This window comes from Caretta caretta, chromosome 2 (assembly GCF_965140235.1).
Source record: "Caretta caretta isolate rCarCar2 chromosome 2, rCarCar1.hap1, whole genome shotgun sequence".
NCBI lineage: Eukaryota > Metazoa > Chordata > Testudines > Cheloniidae > Caretta > Caretta caretta.
Genome location: NC_134207.1, coordinates 118,580,810 through 118,605,965, shown reverse-complemented (window position 1 = coordinate 118,605,965; position 25,156 = coordinate 118,580,810). Strand labels below are relative to the sequence as shown.

Genomic DNA, 25,156 nt, shown 5'->3' with positions numbered 1-25,156 from the left:
AATTTTCTAATTTTATATGAATAAAAAGTTAACCTTCATCCATAAAAGTTCTTGAGGTTTATTTTTAAAAGCAAAAAAGAAAATATGCAAGTGCTAATGTGTTTGAATGGCTGACTGTCAACAGCATCCGTTGTGGTGTTTCCTAAATGTTGAATGTATTTACTGTTTTGGCTGTGTCTGTGTACACATGCATGTGTTACAGTGTATTGTGTGTGTGAGTATTTATGTGCAAAAATGCCATTAACCTGCAGCTAAGGCTGAAAGAATCCATCACCTAAGATTGTAAGAGAATGTTATAGTTTAAAAAAAACAAAAAAAACCCAAAAGTTATAAATTGTGGAAATTCAAAGTTGTTTTTCTTTTTAAAATTAAAAAAATCATCTATCGCATGGAAATATATAGTTAACGTCACCCCAACAAACTTCACTCAGGCTAGTGTTTTTTCAAACTTGAATTGCTTTCCCTTGCTCATTAGTGAACATGAATTAAATCAAGTTTGAACTTAGTTTCATTACTTCGAGTGGTTTAGCTTGCGTCCCTGCTGCAAAGTGGGCAGGTTATCAGCATGAGTGAAAGCTTCTCTTGGGGTTTAGTGTACAGCCTCAAACGAGCCAGTTAGCCCAAGTTAAAAGTACCACTAAACTTGTGTGTGCATGGGAGGGAGGTGAAGGGCAACACCCAAGTAAACTCTGCAGTGAAGAGATACCCCAAATGTCTCTGTGCATCAGCTCTCAACGGTAAAATGGGATAACAATACTCCCACGCTTAGTCTGTCTTGTCTATTTAGGCCTTGATTCTGCATTGTAGTCCATGTAGATGGGATATTGCACCTATGTGGATCACAGTGTAGGACTGGCGTCCTAGATTGTAAGTTGTTTCGGGTAGGGACTGTCTTAACTATGTTTGTATAATGCCGAGTATAATGGGGCCATAATCTCAGGTGGGGCCTCTAGAGTGCCATTTTAATTACAGTCTTTAATAAGGTTCTAGTTTCAGCTATTTTTAATTAATGTCAGTGCAAACACTTCCATCAGAACATTTGTGGAAATTGTTTGGAGGGATGGGGTTTCCCTGGTTGTGTTGCTCAAAAATGGCTGAATTACAGTTGCTTCAAAAAAGGGTGGGAGGCTTAAACTAAACATGGAAAATTTCAGCCTAAAAATAAATTGTTTCATGTATTATTAGTAATGGAAAAAGTGAGGGGAAGGGAATTGGAACAGAAACAGGAATTCAACCTTGGAATCAATTTGGCCCTGATATATGCTGATGCTTACAATAACAACAACTATAAACAAACAAAAACTTATCTAAACATTTTTTCCCCTGTAAAATATTTGTCATCTACTGTAATCAGGATGGTGTAGTATGCTGTAAAGGTTTTCTTGGCACAGTTTTGGGATGATATGTATAATATTGCCAAACTCAAACATTCAAAATTCATGAGTCAGGCTTGCAGAAATAATAAAATTAGCTTAAAAGTCATGAGATTTAAAAAAATTTAAAAGGCTCTTGAGCCTTTCATGTTTTCAGGCTTTCTTCTGTAATCATAAAGTCTAGAAAACTGATTTTATTTTTTTATTTTTTTTTTTTTAATGAAAGCTGAGTTTCTCGTGTAATCATGACTCCAGGCACTAGGGATTTATGAAATGAACCAAACTGGGGTCAAAAGTTGGCAACTCTGCATGCATAGCTCACTTACTTACAAGTATTGAAGTCATCCCAAACTCATGCTACAGATATCTTGTGTGTTACACCACATTGCACCATCATGTATTCTCGTATGTGTAGCCTAATAAAATATTCATACACAAGCACGTACAGAGAAAATAGCTTTATTTTTAAAACAGGTTAAGATTACTGTGTTTGGAGAAAAAAAGGGGGAGGGGGAGGGCGGAAACTTATTTGCCTAAATGTGTCATTAAAGTAATAATTAAAATTGTAAAATAATAAAAATAATAAAAACACAACAAAAAGTGTTAGCTATATTTGACGATCTTAGTCATTTTCTGTTACAGAGAATAACAAAATTACCTACCATCCCATGATCTTGGCTCATTTTCCTTCTCTGCCAGGTGGTTGCTGGAATTTGACAAGTGATTGATTTGGTTTCAAAGGGTGCCTGAATTGCACAAAGTGTTTTTCATATTAGAAAAGACATAGCCATTTTTTCACAAGTTGCAAGATTTATTACCTTGCACAAAAGTGCTGCAAATTAGTTTGTTTGCTATTTATTTTCTCAGGATTACAGTAATTGGTGTCATTAACTGAAGGACAAGTTTTACAAAGGGTTGAAGGAGGTAGCCTTTTAAATACTTACTCTTCTTATTTATTTATTTTTAAACAATGGTACAGGACTGGAAATTAGATGGGTAGACTGCTACTTCCCATTTACTCACCCTTCCTTTGAGATGGAGATCAACTTCCAAGGAGAATGGATGGAGGTGCTGGGCTGCGGGGTCATGGAGCAGCAGCTAGTTAACTCAGGTACTGAAACTTCTCTACTTCATTGACATCTCTATTAGCAAACACTTCTAGCACAATCAGTTTCACAGTCTCCAACTCCCTTTTCCTTCAGAGTGTGCTGCGCACACACACATCTCTGTTACTAGCAGGAGCAGCAGAAAGACTACAAACAGATTGCATGCTGTTAGGGCACCAAGCTAGCCAGCTAGTTGAGCCCAAAAACTGAAACCATGGCTTTTTTTTAGGAAATTTGTGGGGAGGGAGGACCCTTAATTTTAAAAGATAAACTAATTAATTGACAGAAAAATTCTCCTGTCATTCAAATCAAGCCTAATTTATTCAAATAGTTATGATTAAAAAATGCTGTTAGCAAAACAGCACACACATAGGAGAACACTGTGGCATCTTAGCTACCACTATGTGTTAATTGGGTAAATATTCTCCTTTTATATGTTGTTTATTTGTACTGATGATCATGTACTGTTTCAAGAGCAACAACAATTAATTTAATTGAAATTACAGAGATATGGTTGGTTGCCTGACATGAGTTATCCTCTAAAGATTACAAAAAAGGAAAGAAAAAGATAATGGGATTACTTTTCAAGTATTTTCAAATTCACTAGTTCATGGCCTTGATTTTTGGAGTGGATGGGAACCTGCAGCTCTCCCGGAATAAACAGCAGTTGTTGTTTATTACATACCAATGGCCCTTTGGAATACTACTCATCTATTTTGTGCAAACGGGTAAGGTTGCGGCCTCCAGGTGTTCCTGTTATGGTGTATTTAGTGTGTTTTGTTGCTGTAGGTTTTCTTAAGCTATTTCTGGCCTGGTCTACACCTAAAACTTAGGTCAACCTAGCTACATCGCTCAGGGATATGAAAAATTTACAACCCTGAGGCGGCCTGGTCTACACTGGGGGTGGGGGAGCGGGGGATCGATCTAAGTCATGCAACTTCAGCTACGTGAACAACGTAGCTGAAGTCGACGTACTTAGACCTACTCACCGCAGTGTCTTCGCTACAGTGAGTCGACTGCAGCCACTTCCCTGTCGACTCCGCCTGCGCCTTTCGCTCCAGTGGAGTCCAGGAGTAACGGGAGAGTGCTCGGCGGTTGATTTATCGCATCTAGACTAGACGTGATAAATTGACCCCCGCTGGATCGATCACTGCCCGCCGATCCAGTGGGTAGGATAGCCAAGCCCTTAGAGACATAGTTAAGCCAACCTAAGCCCTAGTGTAGACAGCTCTAACCCCTTTCAGAGAGGTGGATTACCTACAGTGATGGAAGAACACCTTCTGTTGCTGCAGTAACTATCTATGCTACAGCATTGCAAGCTGCTGTGCTGCAGCTGGGCCACGGTTGTGTTTCTGATGTAGATGTATATCGGTCATCAGTAGATTCTAAATTCCTCTTTTCTTAATATTCTTTAAAGTAGGCATTTAACCTGGATTTCTCACATCCCAGGTAAGTGACCTGATCACTGACATGGAGTCAGTCTGTCTCTGGCCCAGTGAACATTTAATTATTTATACAAAGTGGGACAGCTCCAATGGGAGACATTGAGAGGGCATCATCCCAGAATAGTTAATAGCCAGGTGCTTAGGGCACCCACCTTTGATGTGAGAGTCCCAGGTTCAAGTCTCCCCCGGATTCAGAAAGGGTATCTCTCTCATTTTCCTTGAAAATCTTTGAAAGGTCTCAGTTTTGTACTGAGGAGGAACAAGAATATTTTTGGAATCTTGAGTTTTTATGGGATGGGAAAACCGTTTCCCATCCAGGTCAGTTGATGATGGTGATGATGATGATGATGATGTGCAGACGAAAAGAGTCTTGTTAATTTCAGCTCGATTCAAAGCAAAATGCATTGCAGGTGGGGAACAAAAAGAAAGGAATCAATGTTTGTCAAACAGAAAGTTGTTGAGAAAGACAAAGTTGTTGAGAAAAGAAGACATTTTATTTTGAGATTGCTCAGAGGATATTACAAATTTGAAAAAACAAGTAGGAACTGTGAAAAAGTTTAAAGCTTGAAAGTGTATTGACTTCTCTGGTGAGATGTGCTGGGAGGCTAGAAGCTTGTTTTTAATTTGAGGAGTCGTCTTATTTACTTGCAATTCAAGATGCAGTAGGCTTTCAATCCCCCACTTCCTCCAGCTTGTTCAGAATTCACTTTTGCAAATAGAGGTTCCCAGGCTTAGCACTAGTATGGAACACATCCCAGCCACTGAAACACATAAAGCTACTCTTGCCCTCTTTTGTTGTTTAGTTAAAGATTAAATATACAGGACCTTGCAGTAAACTTAATACAGACAAAACCAAAATGTATGTATGTTTGTTTATTTATGTATTTATTTATTAAGAAATGTGGCTTGTGATTACTGCATATGACTTGACGTGGCCTACACAGGTAATAGTTGCTACTGTCCCATTCCCTCAGATTTCAGAATATCCCCAAAGTGCCAACTTAACATTTATTTATGATGATGCCTTGTTTATTATTATGACTCAAACGCATAGATTCTCAGAATTTGTTATAGTGACAAGCCTCCCGCAAAACAAAGTTAAAAATCCTTAGTATTGCCCTGACACTATGACCAGAAGGGAAGTACTTCTCATGGCTATTAGAAATCAAAATTGTGCCTCCTAGTTCCTTCATCTTGATTGCCGGGAGGACTGGAACTTCCTTTCCAAAGTCTCCACCCCATAGTGCACGGAGGGGTGTTTTCATGGCTCCATCTCTTCCCTCTACATAAAGGCTTGGCAGGACTTAATTTAAATTGATAGATGTTGTTAAACATTGATTTCAGCTGACACCCTGAAATTGGTGAAAAGCATATCCATCCATACAAGTTAGTGCAGCCTCCCACTTGGGTCTGTAGCAATTGGGTATCACTGGCCCTGCAGCAGCAGCACAGAGCACCCTCTGCAGCCTTGCTGTCACAGGAGAGAGGGAGCGGGTCTATGACAGTGGAGAGGGCTCTCTGCACAGCTGCAGGGCCAGTGACACTGGATTTCTGCAGGCCGAGGGTGTGGGGAAGGCTATGGTCCTGGCAGGGCAGAGTAGAGACCCCTGGCCAGGGCTGCAAGGTTGAGGATGAGCCCTCAGCCATAGGGGACAGAGCCATTCATCAGCAGAGTGGCCTCCTCCACAGTTGGGGGCTTGTCCTTCTCCTCCTTGCAGTCCCGACTAGGGAGGTCTCTGCTCTGCCCTGCTAGGACCATAGGCAGCCTTGCGCCTGCAACGATCCAGTGTCACTGGCTCCATGGCTGTGCAGGGAGCCCTCTGCAGCTCCCCTGTCACAGTCCCGCGCTCACTCACTAGCCCTGAGTGCAGGGGCTGTCCCCAGGCAGGGAGTGTTCAGCAGTGGGGTGGCCTCCTCCATGGCTGAAGGCTGATCTTCCTCCTTTCAGCCCTGGCCAGAGGCCTCTGCTCTGGTGACCAGAACTGCAGCCTCCCCTGCATCCTGTGTCCGGGTATCTTGGACCCCTCAGTAGCACAGGATCCCCCCAGCTACACCATTGTCAGTGCCCTAGTACTACCCCCAACCATACTTCCCCCTTAATTTCCTGCAACTGTCAAATTAAAAATGGATAAAAATTGGGGGGGAAAATTGGGGGGGGGGCAGGGAAGAATTCTGCCAAGCCTATCTATCGGGTATCCTGCTTCTCCAGCATCTTTCATCAGCTCTTTGTTTATCATCCTGCCCATATGCAAGGGGAGAGATCTTCATCTTTTCCTGGGAAGTGAATACCACATCTTTCACATGGTTTTTGTTGTTGTGTGCCTCAAAACTTCATCCAGAGTACTTGCCTGTAAATGAAGCTACATTATTTTCACAGTTATCACAGCTTGCATGGAAAACATGAAATTGACTGCTCTATGAAAAACATGAATTTAAAATTTCCCACCAGTTGCTCACTTATTGTGAAAAATGCTAACTCAGAATCTCTATGGGAGATATTCTAGAACTCAGCACAGTAGGATTGAATGGAATTTTTTTTAAAAAAACATTATTCATTTTTGGCTGGCTAGGCCACAGCTGGGGAATATTTCAGTTAGTTTGCTGTGTGTGCCAGTTCACAGGCTAAGTGCCAAAAGATCTTTTTCATGTTCTGCTGCACTGCTAACTGATAAGCACCAGAGCAGAAACAAGGGAGTTTGCATTCATACAGGATACTGCAGCAGAATAAACTTCAGCTGAACCAAACCTTTTCTACAGTAAAAATTTTAGAATGTGTGTTTAAACTGCTTTTATTGAAACGTTGTTTTTCTGAACAATTTATGTCAAAGTTTTCCTTAGATACACTGAAAATTTTGAAGTAAAATTCCAAAATAGTAAACAGTGAATAGAAACTCTTTATTTATTTCTTCCTAACAAAACATGTCTGGCCCCTTACAAAGCATTTTTGGTTGATGAGAGTCATTAAGACATGTAGTTATGAAATTTTATGTTCCCAGTGAAATTTACCTTTTTCTTCCATTAAAAAATGGCACTTTTCTATGGAAAAAAACAAGCCTTAGCTACAATTACATTTTTTCCCTTTGTATTATTGCTTAAATGTGAAGTATTTGTTTGTGAGATCACCAAAAGCTATCACTCAGAACTAAGTTGCCTGTGCACAGTGCTCTGCTATGGCTATATTTTAAAGAGGCCTTGAGGATGCCACACATTGGATGATTTTTATGCTGTCTTTTATTTATTTTCTATATATTTGGGCAGAAATATAAATGAGCTTTATAGGCTGATTAAGAGATAAGTTCCCTGCCCCAAAGCTGTTAGGCATTAAAAGTGAAGTAGTGACACTTCCCCTTGAATGGTCCCTTAGGGTATGTCTACACTACGAAATTAGGTCAAATTTATAGAAGTCGTTTTTTTAGAAATCGTTTTTATATAGTCAATTGTGTGCGTCCCCACACAAAATGCTGTAAGTGCATTAACTCGGCGGAGTGCTTCCACAGTACTGAGGCTAGCGTCGACTTCCTGAGTGTTGCACTGTGGGTAGCTATCCCACAGTTCCCACAGTCTCCAGTGCACACTGGAATTCTGGGTTGAGATCCCAATGCCTAACGGGGCAAAAACATTGTTGCGGGTGGTTCTGGGTACGTGTCGTCAGGCCCTCCCTCCCTCCGTGAAAGCAACGGCAGACAATGGTTTTGCGCCTTTTTTTGCTGAGTTACTTGGCAGATGCCATACCACGGCAAGCATGGAGCCTGCTCAGATCACTTTGGCAATTAGGAGCAAATTAAACACCATGCACATTATTCAGCAGTATATGCAGCACCAGAACCTGCCAAAGCGAAACCGGGCGAGAAGGCGACGTCAGTGCGGTGACAAGAGCAATGAGGACATGGACACAGACTTCTCTCAAAGCACGGGCCCTGGCAATGTGGGCATCCTGGTGCTAATGGAGCAGGTTCATGCCGTGGAATGCCGATTCTGGGCGCAGGAAACAAGCACAGACTGGTGGGACCGCATAGTGTTGCAGGTCTGGGACGATTCCCAGTGGCTGCAAAACTTTCGCATGTGTAAGGGCACTTTCATGGAACTTTGTGACTTGCTTTCCCCTGCCCTGAAGCACAAGAATACCAAGATGAGAGCAGTCCTCACAGTAGAGAAGCGAGTGGCAATAGCCCAGTGAAAGCTTGCAACACCAGACAGCTACCGGTCAGTTGGGAATCAATTTGGAGTGGGCAAATCTACTGTGGGGGCTGCTGTGATGCAAGTAGCCCACGCAATCAAAGATCTGCTGATATCAAGGGTAGTGACCCTGGGAAATGTGCAGGTCATAGTGATGGCTTTGCTGCAATGGGATTCCCTAACTGTGGTAGGGCCATAAATGGAACCCATATCCCTATCTTGGCACCAGAGCACCAAGCCGGCGAGTACATAAACCTCAAGGGGTACTTTTCAATGGTGCTGCAAGCACTGGTGGATCACAAGGGACATTTCAGCAACATCAACGTGGGATGGCTGGGAAAGGTACATGACGCTTGCATCTTCAGGAACTCTGTTCTGTTTCAAAAGCTGCAGGAAGGGACTTTCTTCCCAGACCAGAAAATAACCGTTGGGGATGTTGAAATGCCTATAGTTATCCTTGGGGACCCAGCCTACACCTTAATGCCACGGCTCATGAAGCCATACACAGGCAGCCTGGACAGTAGTCAGGAGCTGTTCAACTACAGGCTGAGCAAGTGCAGAATGGTGGTAGAATGTGCATTTGGACGTTTAAAGGTGCGCTGGCGCAGTTTACTGACTCGCTTAGACCTCAGCGAAACCAATATTCCCATTGTTATTGCTGCTTGCTGTGTGCTCCACTATATCTGTGAGAGTAAGGGGGAGACGTTTATGGCGGGGTGGGAGGTTGAGGCAAATCACCTGGCTGCTGATTACACGCAGCCAGACACCAGGGCGGTTAGAAGAGCACAGGAGGGTGTGGTGCGTATCAGAGAAGTTTTGAAAACCAGTTTCATGACTGGCCAGGCTACGGTGTGAAAGTTCTGTTTGTTTCTCTTTGATGAAACTGCCCCCCCTCCGCTCCCCCCGGTTCACTCTACTTCCCTATAAGCTAACTGCCCTCCCCTCCCCCCTTTGATCACAGCTTGCGGAGGCAATAAAGTCATTGTTGCTTCACATTCATGCATTCTTTATTCATTCATCACACAAACAGGGGAATAACTGCCAAGGTAGCCCGGGAGTGGTGGTGGAGGAGGGAAGCGCTGGGTGCGGTGGTGGAGGAGGGAAGGACAAGGCCACACAGCACTTTAAAAATTTAAAACTCTAAAACTTATTGAATGCCAGACTTCTGTTGCTTGGGCAATCCTCTGGGGTGGAGTGGCTGGGTGGCTGGAGGCCCCCCCACAGCGTTCTTAGGCGTCTGGGGCTATGGAACTTGGGGAGGAGGGCAGTTGGTTACACAGGGGCTGTAGCGGCAGTCTGTGCTCCTGCTGCCTTTCCTGCAGGTCAACCATATCCTGGAGCATATTAGTTTGATCCTCCAGCAGCCTCAGCATTGAATCCTGCCTCCTCTCATCATGCTGCCTCCACTTACTCTCTTCAGCCCGCCACTTACTCTCTTCAGCCCACCACCTCTCCTCGCGTTCATTTTGTGCTTTCCTGCGCTCTGACATTGTCTGCGTCCATGCATTCATCTGCGCTCTGTCAGTGTGGGAGGACAGCTTGAGGTCAGAGAACATTTCATCGCGAGTGTGTTTTTTTCACCTTCTAATCTTTGCTAGCCTCTGGGAAGGAGAAGATCCTGTGATCCTTGAAACACATGCAGCTGGTGGAGGGAAAAAAAAGGGACAGTGGTATGTAAAAAGACACATTTTATAGAACAATGGGTACACTCTTTCACGGTAAACCTTGCTGTTAACATTACATACATAGCACATGTGCTTTCGTTACAGGGTTGCATTTTGCCTCCCCCCACCGTGTGGCTAACCCCTCCCCCCCACCACATGACTAACAGCGGGGAACATTTCTGTTCAGCCACAGACAAACAGCCCAGCAGGAACGGGCACCTCTGAATGTCCCCTTAAGAAAAGCACCTTATTTCAACCAGGTGACCATGAATGACATCACTCTCCTGAGGATATGAAGTTTCCATCAGAGGAGTGAAGTTTTGGAATAGCCTTCCAAGGGAAGCAGTGGGGGCAAAAGATCTATCTGGCTTTAAGATTAAACTTGATAAGTTTATGGAGGAGATGGTATGATGGGATAACATGGTTTTGGTAATTAAATATTCATGGTAAATAGGCCCAATGGCCTGTGATGGGATATTAGATGGAGTGGGATCTGAGTTACCCAGGAAAGAATTTTCTGTAGTATCTGGCTGATGAATCTTGCCCATATGGGTTTAGCTGATCGCCATATTTGGGGTCGGGAAGGAATTTTCCTCCAGGGCAGATTGGAAGAGGCCCTGGAGGTTTTTTGCCTTCCTCTGTAGCATAGGGCATGGGTCGCTTGCTGGAGGATTCTCTGCTCCTTGAAGTCTTTAAACTACGATTTGAGGACTTCAATAGCACAGATATAGGTGAGAGGTTTTTTGCAGGAGTGGTGGATGAAATTCTATGGCTTGCGTTGTGCAGGAGGTCAGACTAGATGATCATAATGGTCCCTTCTGACCTAAATATCTATGAATCTATAACAGAGAGATAAAGAACGGATGTTGTTTGAACGCCAGCAAACATAGGCTGCAATGCTTTGTTCTGCAGTGATTCCCGACTACGTGCTATTGGCCTGGCGTGGTAAAGTGTCCTACCATGGTGGACGGAATGAGGCTGCCCTCCCCAGAAACTTTGTGCAAAGGCTTTGGGAGTACATCCAGGAGAGCTTTATGGAGATGTCCCTGGAGGATTTCCGCTCCATCCCCAGACACGTTAACAGACTTTTCCAGTAGCTGTACTGGCCGCGAATGCCAGGGCAAATTAATCATTAAACACACTTGCTTTTAAACCATGTTTACTATTTTAAAAGGTACACTCACCAGAGGTCCCTTCTCCGCCTGGCGGGTCCAGGAGGTAACCCTGGGTGGTTTCGGGGGATACTGGCTCCAGGTCCAGAGTAAGAAACAGTTCCTGGCTGTCGGGAAAACCGGTTTCTCCACTTGCTTGCTGTGAGCTATCTACAACCTCATCATCATCCTCTACCTCATCCGCAAAACCTGCTTCCGTGTTGCCTCCCCCTCCATTGACGGAGTCAAAGCACACGGTTGGGGTAGTGGTGGCTGAACCCCCTAAAATGACATGCAGCTCATCATAGAAGCGGCATGTTTGGGGCTCTGACCCGGAGCGGCCGTTCGCCTCTCTGATTTTCTGGTAGGCTTGCCTCAGCTCCTTAAGTTTCACGTGGCACTGCTTCGGGTCCCTGTTATGGCCTCTGTCCTTCATGCCCTGGGAGATTTTGACAAATGTTTTGGCATTTTGAAAACTGGAATGGAGTTCTGATAGCACGGATCCTGTATCTCCCGTTCGGTCCATGCTGGAGCTCTTTTGCGATTCTGGGACTCCATCATGGCCACCTCTGCTGATGAGCTATGCATGGTCACCTCTGCTGATGAGCTCTGCACTCACCTGCAGCTTGCCATGCTGGCCAAACAGGAAATGAGATTCAAAAGTTTGCAGGCCTTTTCCTGTCTGCCTGGCCAGTGCATCTGAGTTGAGAGTGCTGTCCCGAGCGGTCACAGTGGAGCACTCTGGGATAGCTTCCGGAGGCCAATACCGTCAAATTGCATCCACAGTACCCCAAATTAGACCTGGCAAGGCCGATTTCAGCGCTAATCCCCTTGTCGGGGGTGGAGTAAGGAAATCAATTTTAAGAGTCCTTTAAGTCAAAAAAAAAAAAAAAAAAAAAAGGGGCTTTGTCAGGTGGACAGGTGCAGGGTTAAATCGATTTAACTCTGCTAAATTCGACCTCAACTAGTAAAAAGAAAAGGAGTACTTGTGGCACCTTAGAGACTAACAAATTTATTTGAGCATAAGCTTTCGTGAGCTACAGCTCACTTTATTGGATGCATTCAGTGTTAGTCTCTAAGGTGCCACAAGTACTCCTTTTCTTTTTGCGAATACAGACTAACACGGCTGCTACTCTGAAACCTCTCAACTCCTAGTGTAGACCAGGGCTCAGAATATATGCTAACTACTTATGCTGAAGCTAAACTATCTGTTTAGCTGTGACGCTCTTAGTACCTTTCCCAAACTTACCAACAGAAGTTGGTCCAAAAAAATATATTCCCTCACCCATGTTGTGTCTCTAACATACTGAGACCGACACAGTTAAACAACACTACATGTATCTTGCAATGACAGTTCTCCTGCTTGTAATATCTTAATACAGTTTCTTGGAGGCTAACTTGAGGATGTATCAAATTCAAATGATATTGCCAAATTATTTAAGATTTTCAGTTTTGAACATTTAGTCTTGAGTGAAGAATTCCATTGTAGCTGTAATGCCCTATGGAATCTGGGCTAAACTATTGTTTTCCCAAATACTCTCTTCCACTGAAAATGCTTCTGATACTCATCTTTACAGAGAATCACGGAAATGTAAGGCTGGAAGTGACCCTAGGACGTCATCAAGTCCAACCTCCTCCGCTGGGGCAGGACAAAGTAAACTTTGACCATCTCTGACAGAAGCCTTTCTTTGATTTCAGTCACCTTTAAATAGAATATGTACTTTAAAACAATCAAATTTGTGCAAGAGCAAAAGCTTTATTAGCTTCATTCACTGCCCACTTTCCTGGTCTTCTGGGTTTTTTTTTTTTGTCTTTTTATATCGAAGAAAAGATTCCATAGTCTTTGAGTCTTTGCCTCTCTTTCCTGACAGCATAACTCACTGCTAGGGTCTCCACTGTCTGACATTGACCTTCAGAATGTGTTACAAAGAACCCAAATGACAGAGACAACAAAAATAGTACATTAAATTTGAAATTTCTGAAATAAAATAAGATTCATTGCTTTATCTTATATAGGGTTGTTTTAGTGTCATACCTCACTTTCAAGGTTCAGCTGATTCTGGTATTCAGAAGAACTATACCAGATTTCTTCACCCAAGATTCTAAAGCTGACCTCCTCCTTAAAGGCTCACTGAATGGGATATGGGGGTTGTTCATTCTTCATACCCATTCAGATATTGATCTCTGTGTTGAGGTCAGTCAGGGTGCCCATTGTGATGATGTTTGATTCCAAAATAAAAATCCTGAAATGTAAAAGGGAGAGGAGAGATTGCAGTGTTATTGACTGTTTAAAAGAAAATTGCAATGCATATACCAGGAAAGCTACTCTTTATAACCCCACTGAGAATATGGTGCCAAATTTTTCCTCCAGGTCTTCGGCCTGTCTGTGTAACTAGTTTTGAAGTGATAAATAATGCTGAAGACAGTACAGTCATACAGAGCCATCTGGGTTGCTTGGTAAACTGGGCCCATTTGAACAAAATGTGCTTAATACAGCCAAATGCAAAATTATGCCTCTAGGAACAAGAAATGCAGGCCATACGTATAGAATGGGGGACTGTACCCTGGAAAGAAGTGACTCTGAAAAGAATTTAGAGGTTAGAGTAAATAAGCAACTCAATGTGAGCTCCCCACGTGAAGATGTGGCAAAATGGGCCAATGTGGTCCATGCTTGTATAAACAGGGGGTGTAGTGAGTAGGAGTAGGGAGGTGATTGCATTTCCGTGTATGGCATTGGTGAGATCATTTCTGAAATACTGCATACAGTTCTGGTATCCACAGCTTAACAAGGATGTTGGAAAAAGTGGAGAGGGTGCAGAAAAGAACCACAAAAATATTTGGAAGACTGGAGTAAATCCCTCATAGTGAGAGATGTATAGAGCTCAATCTGTTTAGTTTATGACAAAGAAGATTGAGTGGTGATTTGATTACAGTGCATAAGTACCTTCATGGGGAGAGAATATTAGGTACTAAAGGGCTTTGTAATCTCGTGGATAAGGCATAACCAATGGTTGGAAGTTGAACTAGACAAATTCAAATTAGAAATAAGGCATGAATTTTTAACAATGAGAGTGATTAATCATTGGACAAACAACCAAGGGAAGTGGTGGATTCTCTATCTCTTGATGTCTTCAAATCAAGACTCGATACTTTTCTGGAAGATATCTTGTCAAATTGAGTAAAATTTATTGGTCTGTGTAATACACAAGGATATACAGCAGGTCAAATTTGATGATCTTATGGTCCCTTCTGGCTTAAACTCTATCAATATATCTAATCTGTCTAAAAACCAAAAACTCCACCTATTGTAGAGATTTATTTCAGCTGTTTAGAAAATTCTTATTATTCCGAAGGCACAGAGTAAGGAATGCAGTTACATGTTCCCCAAAGGCTGAAGTTAGTGATGCAGAACTTTGGAAATTTACTGTAGTGCAAAGAGAGGGAGCTGGATAGAAGGAAATTCAGTATCATAATCAGTATAAAATCTAGTTCTAGATTTTTTTAAAATTTCATGTTGTGTGGGGTCTTTTTGCTAATAGTAAAACTGTGTATTTAAATATTATTTATATTAAAATTGATGTATAAAAGTCATATTAATATAAAGTTATGGTTACTATAATTAACACTCAACAATTAGAAAATAGAGTATTGAAGCTTTTAAGCACAACGTAAGCTCTTTGGGGTCTTTTGGTTTTGTGTTTGTACAGCCCCTAGTACAATGGTATGCTGATCCATGATCAGGGGTCCTAGGCTCTATTGCAATACAAATAATAATGAATAATGGTAGTAATAACTAGTAGGATATATATTAAGATTTTCTGAAAAACAATAGTTCCTGGTCTAGGTGCAACCGCTATCGATATCACACACCGAGCGCTTGTGAACCATGAGTAAGGCTGCAAGTCTGTCATGGAAGTCACGGATTCGGTGACTTTCTGGGACCTCCATGACTTCCACAGCTGCCAGTGTGGCTGACCACAAGGCCACCCGAGCAGCTGGCTCCGGGGGCCGCCCAAGCAGCAGCTGGCGCTGCTGGCTCTGGGGGCCGCCCAAGCAGCAGTGGTCCTGGGGGCAGCCCCAGAGCAGTAGACCTGGTGCAGCAGCGGTTCCGGGGACTGCTCTGGAGGGCATCAGAGCAGCAGTCCCTGGGGCCTTGGAGCAGCGGGCATCCGGGGACAGTCAGCCCTCGCTGCCAGAGCAGGGGCCAGATGTTGTTCCCCAAGACCCACCAAAGCAGCAGCCATGAATTTTTTTCATTGCCAATGACCTGTCCATGATTTTTACTAAAAATACCCATGAGTAAATCTTAGCCTTAATCCTAAGTGCTGCTGTATTGAAGCTGCTAGTGGGGAGAGTTGGCAAGGCTTGTTGCTGCGCATGTATTTCCTGCCTTCCCGTTCAGAAAGTAGCACTGGCATAGCCCTCAGAGATGGCGATTTGCCTGTTTTTTTGGGATTGAGGATGAATGCAATGGATATGAGGAGAGCTTGGCAGAGAAAATGTCAGTTGGCTAAAATGGAAGGGAAGAGGATTGCTCTGACTTCAGTGACGGAATCGGGCCTTTGACAAGGATACGGAGAAATTGTGCACAGTTTGCATTCGTTTGTATTCTCGGTTCAAACATTGCTGTGCGGTGCTGAGGTTCAAAGGAGTGTGTATAATATCTTGAAGTTGCAGTGAAAGCACTTTTGCTGACCGTTTATTGTTGTCAATCCTTATGTATTCAGTCCTAAGATTGTTGTGAGTGAAGACTAATGAGCCTGATAACGTGCCTTCCTCATAGACAGAGAAACACAAAGAAAAGAGTTTGCAGTAACTAAACCAATTTCACTGAAGCAAGCTCTTCCTCTGAATGTGAGGGGTTTTAAGGCAAAAGCATACTTGCCACAGAGTATTGTGTGAGGTGAAAGTTAGATGCTATTCCTCGAAATGTTTTTTTTCCCTGTTTTAAAACACTAACAGCTTAGCTACAGTATTTAATTCCAGCACTTAAAGTGTTACTGAGCCCAGTGCTGCCATCTTCTGCACAATAAAAATTTTAACATGTGTAATCTTAGCTGTAGCACTCTAAACATTTGATTATTTTATTTATTTATTTGTACACATGCTTTCTAAAGGAGAATGGCAGCTCCAAATTCTTAACCCTTCAGTTTTTTCAGGCTCTGGTTTTGACACAACCAAACTCCGTATCGTGCTTAATAAGCAGTGAATTTGTAGCTAATGGAAAAACCTTGCTAATGCTACCTTGAAGGGACAATTTTACTTGTTTAATTTATTAATATACTCTGAGTTACATTTTAGAGATGTAGGATTCTGATTTATCAAGCAGTGGGAGGACGGGGAGTTTTGGGGAATGGGAAATTTAATGTCTCATCCAGCTATTTATTTTGAATCTTGCCTGTTAAATTGCGTTAAAATATTTCAACAGATGGAGCATATGGCCTATCCAGCATGCAAACCCAATGTCTTCTACCCATCCCAACATCTTTTTGAGCACTAACACTGCAGGAATCTTGAAATATTTAAGTGTGTGCGCGTATGTACGTATGTATGTATAGATATAGTAGAGAGGAGTACACATACGCACATCCTTACAAAACCTTTAAGTCAGTGGTCCCCAAACTTTTCACCTTACCCTCCCCTGACCCCTGTCTGCCGCACCTCCCCCATCCCCCTGAGCTGGGGCTGGGAGTGGGGCCACAGCTCCTGGAGGGGCCATGGTGACATGGACAGGGGTAAGGAGGCAGAGGCCACAGCTTGGGGAGGGGCCGGGGCGGAGCTGGGTGGTGCTCCCTCCACACCCCCAGCCACGTCCCTGTGAACGTTCCTCTGCAATCGCTTGTGGGGGGGGGGGTGCCCCACAGTATGGGGACCTCTGCTTTAAGGTGAAGTTAAGTTACAATTGCATATCAATGGGTTGAGCACATAGATACATAAAACGCCTCCAGTGTTACGCTGAATAAAGGTTGTACTTCTCAAACAAGACACCCAGAGTAATTTTACTCTCCCTCTTGAGGCTCAGCTGCCCTCATCACAAATCTTTTAGTGGAAAACAAAATCTCTTTTTATCCAGTGACTTTCTAGCTAAGGAACTTAAATGGCCCACACAATGATATCTGAGCACTTGTCAATCTTTAATGTATTTATCTTTACAACATCCATGTGAGGTGGGGAGTGCTATTATTTCCATTTTACAGATGAGGCACTGAGGCACAGAAAGGCTAAGTGACTTGCCCAAGGTCACACAGGATGTCTGTGATGGAGCAGAGTCTCCCAAGTCCTAGGCAAGTTACCTAACCACAGGGCCATCCTTCTTCTCAAAGCTGCCTAGTGATTTGAGCTCTACTTCCATAAGTAAAAGAGCTGGGGAGTTTGGGGTTTTATTTAAATGTAAACAGAGCTATCTGGCAGTTTGTATGCTATATGATTGCCAGAGCTGGCCAATCCCAGTGACATACCCAATTTGATAGTTAATAGCTGGTGAAATTTTACTTTAATCGTCTAAACTCAGGGAATTCTGGAGGAAGTCCTGATAGAGTTGGCTTAAAGGGGAAAGGCATAGGTGAGCTGTTCATAGAAGTATGATAAATTGATCTTGGTGGTCCACAACATATCGTGTGGATATTACTGTCTACATATATGTGTAGTGTGTTCTGGGGGCCCTAAGCTAAAATAGGCAGAGCAGGTCTTGACAGATTAAAAAGGGAATAAGACAGAGGACCTGACCTATCTCAGAGAAGATGCTCAGTCTCCCTATTGGAAAAGGAGAGTGTCCACACTCCGGTCTTTATTTGGAGCTGTATCATGCAAGGTGCTCAGCAGCCTGTTCTGAATACAGCAGATCATTTAAGCACATGCTCAATTTTAAGAGGTTGTTTCATCAAAGTGAATGTGCTTTAGGCCCTGATGCAGCAAAACACTTAAATGTGTGCTGAAGTCCCATAAATTTCAAACCAGTGGGACTTTAGCACATGCTTAAAGATTTTGGAGCCAGAGTGCTCAGCACCTTGCAGGAGGATCAAGTCCATAAAGTGGAAGCAGTTGCAGGCTAGGGATAAACTCTTGAGGGGATGTAGAGTTTCCTTTCTCCTTCCTCACAGCTGAAAGGGAAATTTAGTTAAGGATGGTTTGCTTCCCGCTCTTGGATGAAGATGGTTTTTCCATTGGTGGTTGGGTTTGCTTTCTTTTGGACAAGGCTAAAGGAAATTTTGGTCTTGGCTTGATAAATTGGGGCAAGGCAGAGAGACAGACTACATAGAGGTGATATCCCTTAAAGTCTCAGGAGGCAGTATTTTATTTGTTGTTGCTTTCCCATTTTCTGTTACCCCTGGCTACAGCTGCAGGTCAAACACATACAGTGTATTATAAAGTTATGTAAAGGTTTCTGGCTTTTTTTCCTCTTCCTCTTGTAAAGATAATTTGTCTATTGTCTGTTTCTTAATTTACAGCTCTGCTTGTTTAACTTGTTTTTCATCGTTTTTCATCCAGAATGAGCCCACAAAATTCTTAAAATGTTGCTTTCTCTGACTTTATTACCTCTGACAGATTCATCGTATATGTTGGAATTTGGTGTTCTTTGAAAGAATTAATATAACCTTATTCCCAGTCTGTATATGTTTGCTAAGAATGAACAAATATATTGCAATACATTTTATGACAATTCAGTTATACCTATTTCTGGGAGGTATATTGTTTATTTGCAGGGATGGTTCGTACAGGATTGAGTTTCGAACTAAAAAGCTATTATAGAACTTGGAACCAACATTTAAATATGTGGCGCCACATTGACTTTGCATGGTCTGTGGACAAATTACCAGCTGAGCATTAGATTGATTCTGTGAGAAGATTTAGAGGGTAATGTCTCTTTGATGGTACAAGACTTCATTTGCATTTGGAACATTCATCCCATACCCTCACAGTACTGGAATCTAGCCTATACTTCAGACCTTATTTTCTCCTCCCCACAAAACCACTGCAAGATGTTAACACGCTCTGAGTTAATGCTGGCCCTGAGCCAGCTAGACTGGTTATTTGAGGGCATGACATAAGTACTTTCTCCCCTGAAGGGGTGAGAGACTCTACTCTCCGGGAGAATGATTAGGTCTTCCAATTGGAATTTTAAAAACCAGTTACTGTATACGGCTAGATATATTAAAGCCTTGTGAGGTAATATTACACATACAGTAGTTAGAGTGTGTCTTTCTCACATTTTCCTTCATGTTTGGAAATTAAAAAAGACATTAAAGATTTGGAGCCTTAGTATGACTGATCTTCCTGGGATCCAGCAGGAGGATTAGAGTGCTGAACACAAGAGGCAGCTAAATAATGTGTGAGATTTATTAAGTAATTCCAAAGCTAAACAGGATGGTGATCTCAGCACCCTCAACAGCAACAATTTATAGCACAGAAGTGTTTTTTTTCTTTTATTTACACAGATAAGAATATAGTCTAATAATGTATTTTAATTACTGTAATATGCTGTGCTGAACTCTTCAAAATGTGATCCTTTTTAGAGTTATTTAAACAATTCTTCTCCCAGTTTCATCTTGTTCTCATTTATAAGGATTCTAGTTTTTATGCAACTAAGAGCTGTTGCCTTTCTGATCCAAATAACAAGTTTCCTCATCTGATTGGGGGATTCCACAAGATTTTTGTTGGGCTGTACGATGCTTACCAGGATTAGCCAAATAGGAATGGAGAGGAGACTTTATTTATGTGAGTCTGTACCTACTCCTAGCAGTGCAGCATTAAACTGTTTCACTTTGCCAGACAGCAAAAGCAAACTTTATTTCTTATCTGTCCAAAATCTATTTGTCGAGGAGACTAATGTTAAAATATATCACAGATAGTGCAATTCATGCCACTTCTTGCCTTTCAGACTTTCATGTTTGTAGGTTGGGTAAATGGGCAGAGTTTTCCCCTATGGCTGTCTGAAGCTGTATATGCTCTCTCTCTCTCTGACTTTACCCTTTGTCTATGATTAAGAAACAGAGAAAGCAGAGATGATTTTCTAGCGCTACTTTCTGACAACCAGAGTAATCTCCTGTATTATTTTGAAATTTTGTTTTGTTTTGTATAAGTATCTTGTAAGTCAGCTCCAATGTCACAGCTTGCATTTTAACTGCTATAACAAAGGCTATATCTTCACTTATGGCAGTAGTGTAGAGTACAGGCACTGCACATGTAGCTCTAAGCCCCAGGGAAAGACCAGCTGTGTCCCTACTTGTCATTGTGGTCTGTAGCGCCACACAATAGTGAAAGGCCCCAGCAGTAGAGGGGCAACAACGAAAGGTGCTGGCAGGGGGAAGGCAGCGGGGAAAGGCTCTGGCAGAGGGAAGCAGCGGGGAAAGGCTCCAGCCGTCGGGGGACGCTACACATTACACTGCTAAAAATAGCAGTGTAGATGTGGGAGGCACTGCTTGGGCAGGTAGAGAGCTGTGTTAGGTGATTCAGGCACGTAGGGTACTCTACTTGTTCGTCTAAGCCAATGGTTCTCAACCTATTTACCATTGTGGGCTGCATATGCAGCTCTCTCTGTTATGTGGGCCGCATCCACACAATATATATACTGCCTGTATAGCTCTGAGGCTGTCACATGGGCTGCAGCTGTGTGCTGATTGGGCCACAAGGGGCCCACGGGTTCAGAACCACTGGCTTAAGCCATGTCTCACTGTCTACAATACTGTTTATGCCTGTGCTAGCTGTACTCTGCACACCGCCATAAGTGTAGATGTAGCCTAAGTAGGGTGACCTGATCTCCAGTTTTTAAGCCCTCCTGCAGGTGTCCCAACTTTTCCTTTAAAACGGACAAATTGCCCTGTATTTTCTGTCTCCCACCCCATCAGTACGTGCCGGATCTCAGCCAGCAGGGCCCCACCCCCCATCCCATTTCCAGCCTGCACTGGCTGCGCACTGTGAGCTGCGGTGGCTGGTGAGTGTGGGCAGGTGCCAGACAGTGGCCACTTACATGTCACCACTGTTGCCCCCCAGTGGCCCTTTACATGCTCCACCTCTCGCTGTCCTCTCCCTGCTTTGCCTCTTGGCCTCCACAGTCCCGCTGCTCTTCCATATCTCCCCTTCCCTCTGCCCCCGTGGGGCGCACCCCACTCCCAGCACTGTGCGGAGAATCAGCCCCTGGTCAGAATGCTCAGCTCACCAGCAGCCTGGCAGGCATGCTCCTTCCTTCTCCTACTGCCTCTGGCTGGGCCGGTGCTCTGGCCCGGAACACTGGCCAGGAGGAGCCGAGCCCCGCATAGCGCTGGCACAGGGAAGCCTCTTTGCCTCTCAGCTAAGCTCTGGAGTGGCGAGTGGGGGGGAGAGATTGCTAGCCTGTTCATGCCCCGAACTTGCAGGCTTCACAGCAGCCCCCGGGGCAGGGGCGTAGCACCCTCATTGCACACATCCCGCCCTGAGTCCCTACGCACCCTCCTCTGCTGAGCCACCTCTCTGGCCAGGTTCACTGAAGCCCCTGCAGTCAGGCTGCCTGGGCCCTGGAGCACAATGCATCCTTAGGGTTTAAACCCTTCCTGCCTGTGCTGTAGCAAGGGGACAGGAGGCGGCTGGGTTATGTCAGTGGCCAGCAGTAGCCTGGAGGTGTTAGCTGCCTTTCAACACTGTGCGGTCAGGAAGGGACAAGACTCTTCCAGCCACACACGGGAGTGAGAGGGGGTAGAGAAGAGCTCTGCAAGGACATGGGCCAGGTCATCCCTTCCCCTCCCCTGCAGCTGGAAGCAGCTCCCATCCCTTCCCTCCCACGAAGTGCATATAGGCTGCTGCTAGCCACATTCTGGTGTGAACCCTGTCAGAAATCTGGGAAGGGTGGGCATGTGACCCTGCATGCCCCCTGTCCCTGTGTTGCCCTGTGAAGACACAGTGGCAGGTACCTAGAGAGGTGGGTCCATCCCGGGCGAGGGTCAGTTCGGTCAACCCCCCCTCTGTGAGAGAGGTGTATGGGAGTGTGGGGATGGGTGACACACATGTGAACCCTAAAGCCTTAAAGATAAGAAGGTAAATAAAAAGAATCCAGCTATGCAGTATTTCTTTTTAACAGGGGCTCAGTCAACTTGATGTTAGATTGAACATTTGTACGATTGTTTGCCATTGAACTTGCTTGAATATGAGTAATTTTACTAGGTGTCCCATATTCAGTATAGGGAAATATGGTCACCCTAAGCCTAAATGCCTTAGTTCAGGGTTGCTTAAGTTTAACCTTCAGATGTTCAGGTTTGCTTGTACTTAGGCCTGTGTAATCATAACAACCCAGTGGCTCACCGGGATTAGAAGAGAATGTAGTGTATCAGATTTGGAACATATTGCATCAGGAAAGGAAATGGCTGTCCTGTGAATGAAATCTGAACCTTATCATATTTCCAGAGAGCAACAAAGAGACTGGAGTAGGTTTGGTATTCCGATGCTTGGTGGAGCTGAAAAGTGGCTGTTCTACAGTAAAGGGTGGAGCCAGGCAATGGACCAACCAGTTATTACTGAAGTTTACCATTGCACATGAAAAAGTCAATGAAAGAACCAGTTACTTCTAACACTTAAAGGATATTCCCTATATAAATAGCAGCAATAAATTAGCAAACAGCTTAACAATTAGATTATGCAATATAATGCTTATGGAAGGAGCATCGACAATAAGTACTAACTTCCATATTGCAGTATAATTATGGGGGAATCTTTATGTCTCATAATGTATGGAAATTAGAAGTAAATATACGACAGTAGCTTTGTACATACTTTCTATTGTTTAAGCATGGGGTTTTTTGTTTTTGTTTTTTTAACGTTTGCGCTTCATAGCCCAAATACCTCAGACTTCCCTACATTTGCTGGGAATATATCATTAAGGCTCTTCCTCAATCAAGAAACACAAGCTGATTGGCCCACGTCTAGTCCTGCCCAGCTCCTTACTCTACCTGTGACCTCTGTCCTATGAAGCCTCCTCTCCAAATCTGGGAGAGAGGAGGGAGAAATAAAAATAAAACAAAACAAGGATTTTCTTTTTCGAGACCTTGCTCATGTCGATTCCATTCTAGGTGTGTGCCAGCCCATATGCACAGTTGTTGGAGGCTTTTGCTTTAGCGGTATCCGTAGGGCTGGCTGTGACACCCTCTTGAGTTCTGCGCTCATGCGTTGGTATATTAGGCGCCACTGGTCCTACACTCTCTCAGTTCCTTCTTAGCGCCCATGATGGTTGGTTGGAGCGTCTTGTCTTGCATTGCAAGAGCATTAGCGCTTCTTAACAGTCCATTGTTACTTCCTTTGTATATAGTTCTTAGGAACTTCGCCATTAGATTAACTATCATTAGGTTAGTAGTGAGAGTCCTGGCTGGGACTTCGCCCCAGAGCGGGGCATACTCTGTTCCCCGGACTTCAAACCGTGTTCGTCATGCAGCTGGCCGATGCCTGTTAGTGACCCGCACAGCAGCTGTTTGAAGTGCTTGGGGAAGTCCAATATAAAAGATAAGTGCAGGATTTGCAAGAACTTTCATCCCAGAACTCAGAAGGAACGGGATATCTGGTTGAGGGCCCTCCTCATGGAGGCTACACTTTGTCCAGCATCAGAGCCCTCCCGAATGGACCCCGCTCCCAGCACCTCTGCATCGGTGCCGAGCGTATTGCCTGGCAACATTCCCCTTCACCGGTGCCTAAGAACCTGCAGGAGAAAAAAAGGCTCCCTGGCACCATCTAAGGAAGGAAAGGAGGCTTTGGGCAAAGGACTTAGTTCAGGCCACGTGTCCACCCTGGAGTTTCAAGGGGGTACCACTGTAGCCAAGCCAGGGATCCGACTCCCGGTAGCAACCCCAGTGGACCCAGGCGACTAAAGACCTAGTGAGTCTTCTGGCACCACAGACGCCACACCAGGCACCAGACTTGGCTAAGGCCCTGAAATCCAAGAGAAAGCTGGCCACGGGATCGCCCCCAAAGGGCAGTGGAGTGTCATCGGTCCCCTGTTCGCAGGTGTATGTCCCCACAGCCTAGGACCTCAGCTCTGCAACCTCGGTCTCCGGCCAGAAAACCCAGGTTCCTGGCGCCACGCTCATGCTCTCCTTCTATGAGGCATCGGACGCTGGAGTTGTGGCACCGGTCTCCGTATTCTCGTTACCATCAGGCCTCCCGCCAGAGATCGCCCCGGCGCAGGTCACTATCACCTAGACGATCTCCCAGGTGTCGGTCCCCACCAGTGCAGGACTGCTCCCCATCATGGCACTGGTCTCTACCATCCTCATGCCACTCGACGGGCAGGCATTGATCCCGCACTCTAGACACCGGTGTCCAGCAAGGGTCAGTCGACAGACTCAGGCCTCCAGAGTCCTGCCCTGGTCACCAGAAGGAAAATGGTCTAAGTAAGAGCCGGAGTTCAGCCCCTCGCCAAGAAAGTATGAATTGCCATCGACCCGCAAGACCAGCTGAGCATCCGTGGCGGCAGCGTGGCAGCAGGGCCAGTGGCCTGCTCAATGGCCTTATTGGAACCTTATTGGGGCTTACAGGTAATGCCGATTCCATAGTCCCACCACTCCTCCCTGGCCGCCTCGGACAAACCACCCCTGGCTCTGCTGGCACCGGAGTCAGAGCACAGTGCAGAATCTGACGTGGGGGCAGCACGACAGGCTCAGACGCCTAATGAGCCATCTCCAGACGAGGAAGGGGAACTCACCCCTCCTCCTGCGATGCACTCTTCGTCTTCATCTCTGGACGAGGTGGTGGTGGGACCCTCCCAGACTGGCAGTCCCTCCGGGCAACTTTAAAGAGCATCAGGCCCTCCTTAAAAGGTGGCTGCCAACTTAAACCTGGAAACTGAGGAGTTGGCTGAGCAATCAGATGATCTTTACAACATCATATCTTGTATATCCTGGCCTGTACCGCACTTCCTGTCCACACAGGGATCCTTAAGATTGCGAAAATGCTGTGGCAGACCCCCTCTTCCATTCTGCTCACTTTTAAGAATGCGAAAAAGAAGTATTACATCCCTGCAAAGGGATTTGAATACCTCTGTACTCACGCACCAGTTGAGTTGCTGATTGTGTCCCCAGTTAACGAGCGGACCAGGCAGGGCCAGGTGAGCGGCACACCAAAGAATGAACACTCCAAGAGACTGGACTTATTTGGCAGAAAGATTTATTCGACTGCCAGTTTGCAATTTCGGGTGTCTAACCACCAGGCCCTGTTGGATAGGCACAATTTTAATCTGTGGGACTCCCTTAGCAAATTCAGGGAGGCCCTCCCACAGGACTGTGCCCA

General features: G+C 44.6%; 1 protein-coding gene across 3 annotated transcripts in view; it reads left to right on the top strand.

Annotated features, from left to right (window-relative positions):
• Nucleotides 1-25,156, top strand: part of FARS2 (phenylalanyl-tRNA synthetase 2, mitochondrial) — a 377,875-nt gene that overhangs the window by 114,287 nt on the left and 238,432 nt on the right. For 2 of the 3 annotated variants that reach the window (XM_048839772.2, XM_048839774.2), the window contains exon 5: nucleotides 2,353-2,484. The exons of the other annotated variant lie outside the window; for it this stretch is intronic. In XM_048839772.2, the coding sequence (XP_048695729.1) occupies nucleotides 2,353-2,484 (132 nt within the window). The remainder of the gene's footprint in view (nucleotides 1-2,352; nucleotides 2,485-25,156) is intronic. 3 annotated transcript variants of the gene reach the window in all.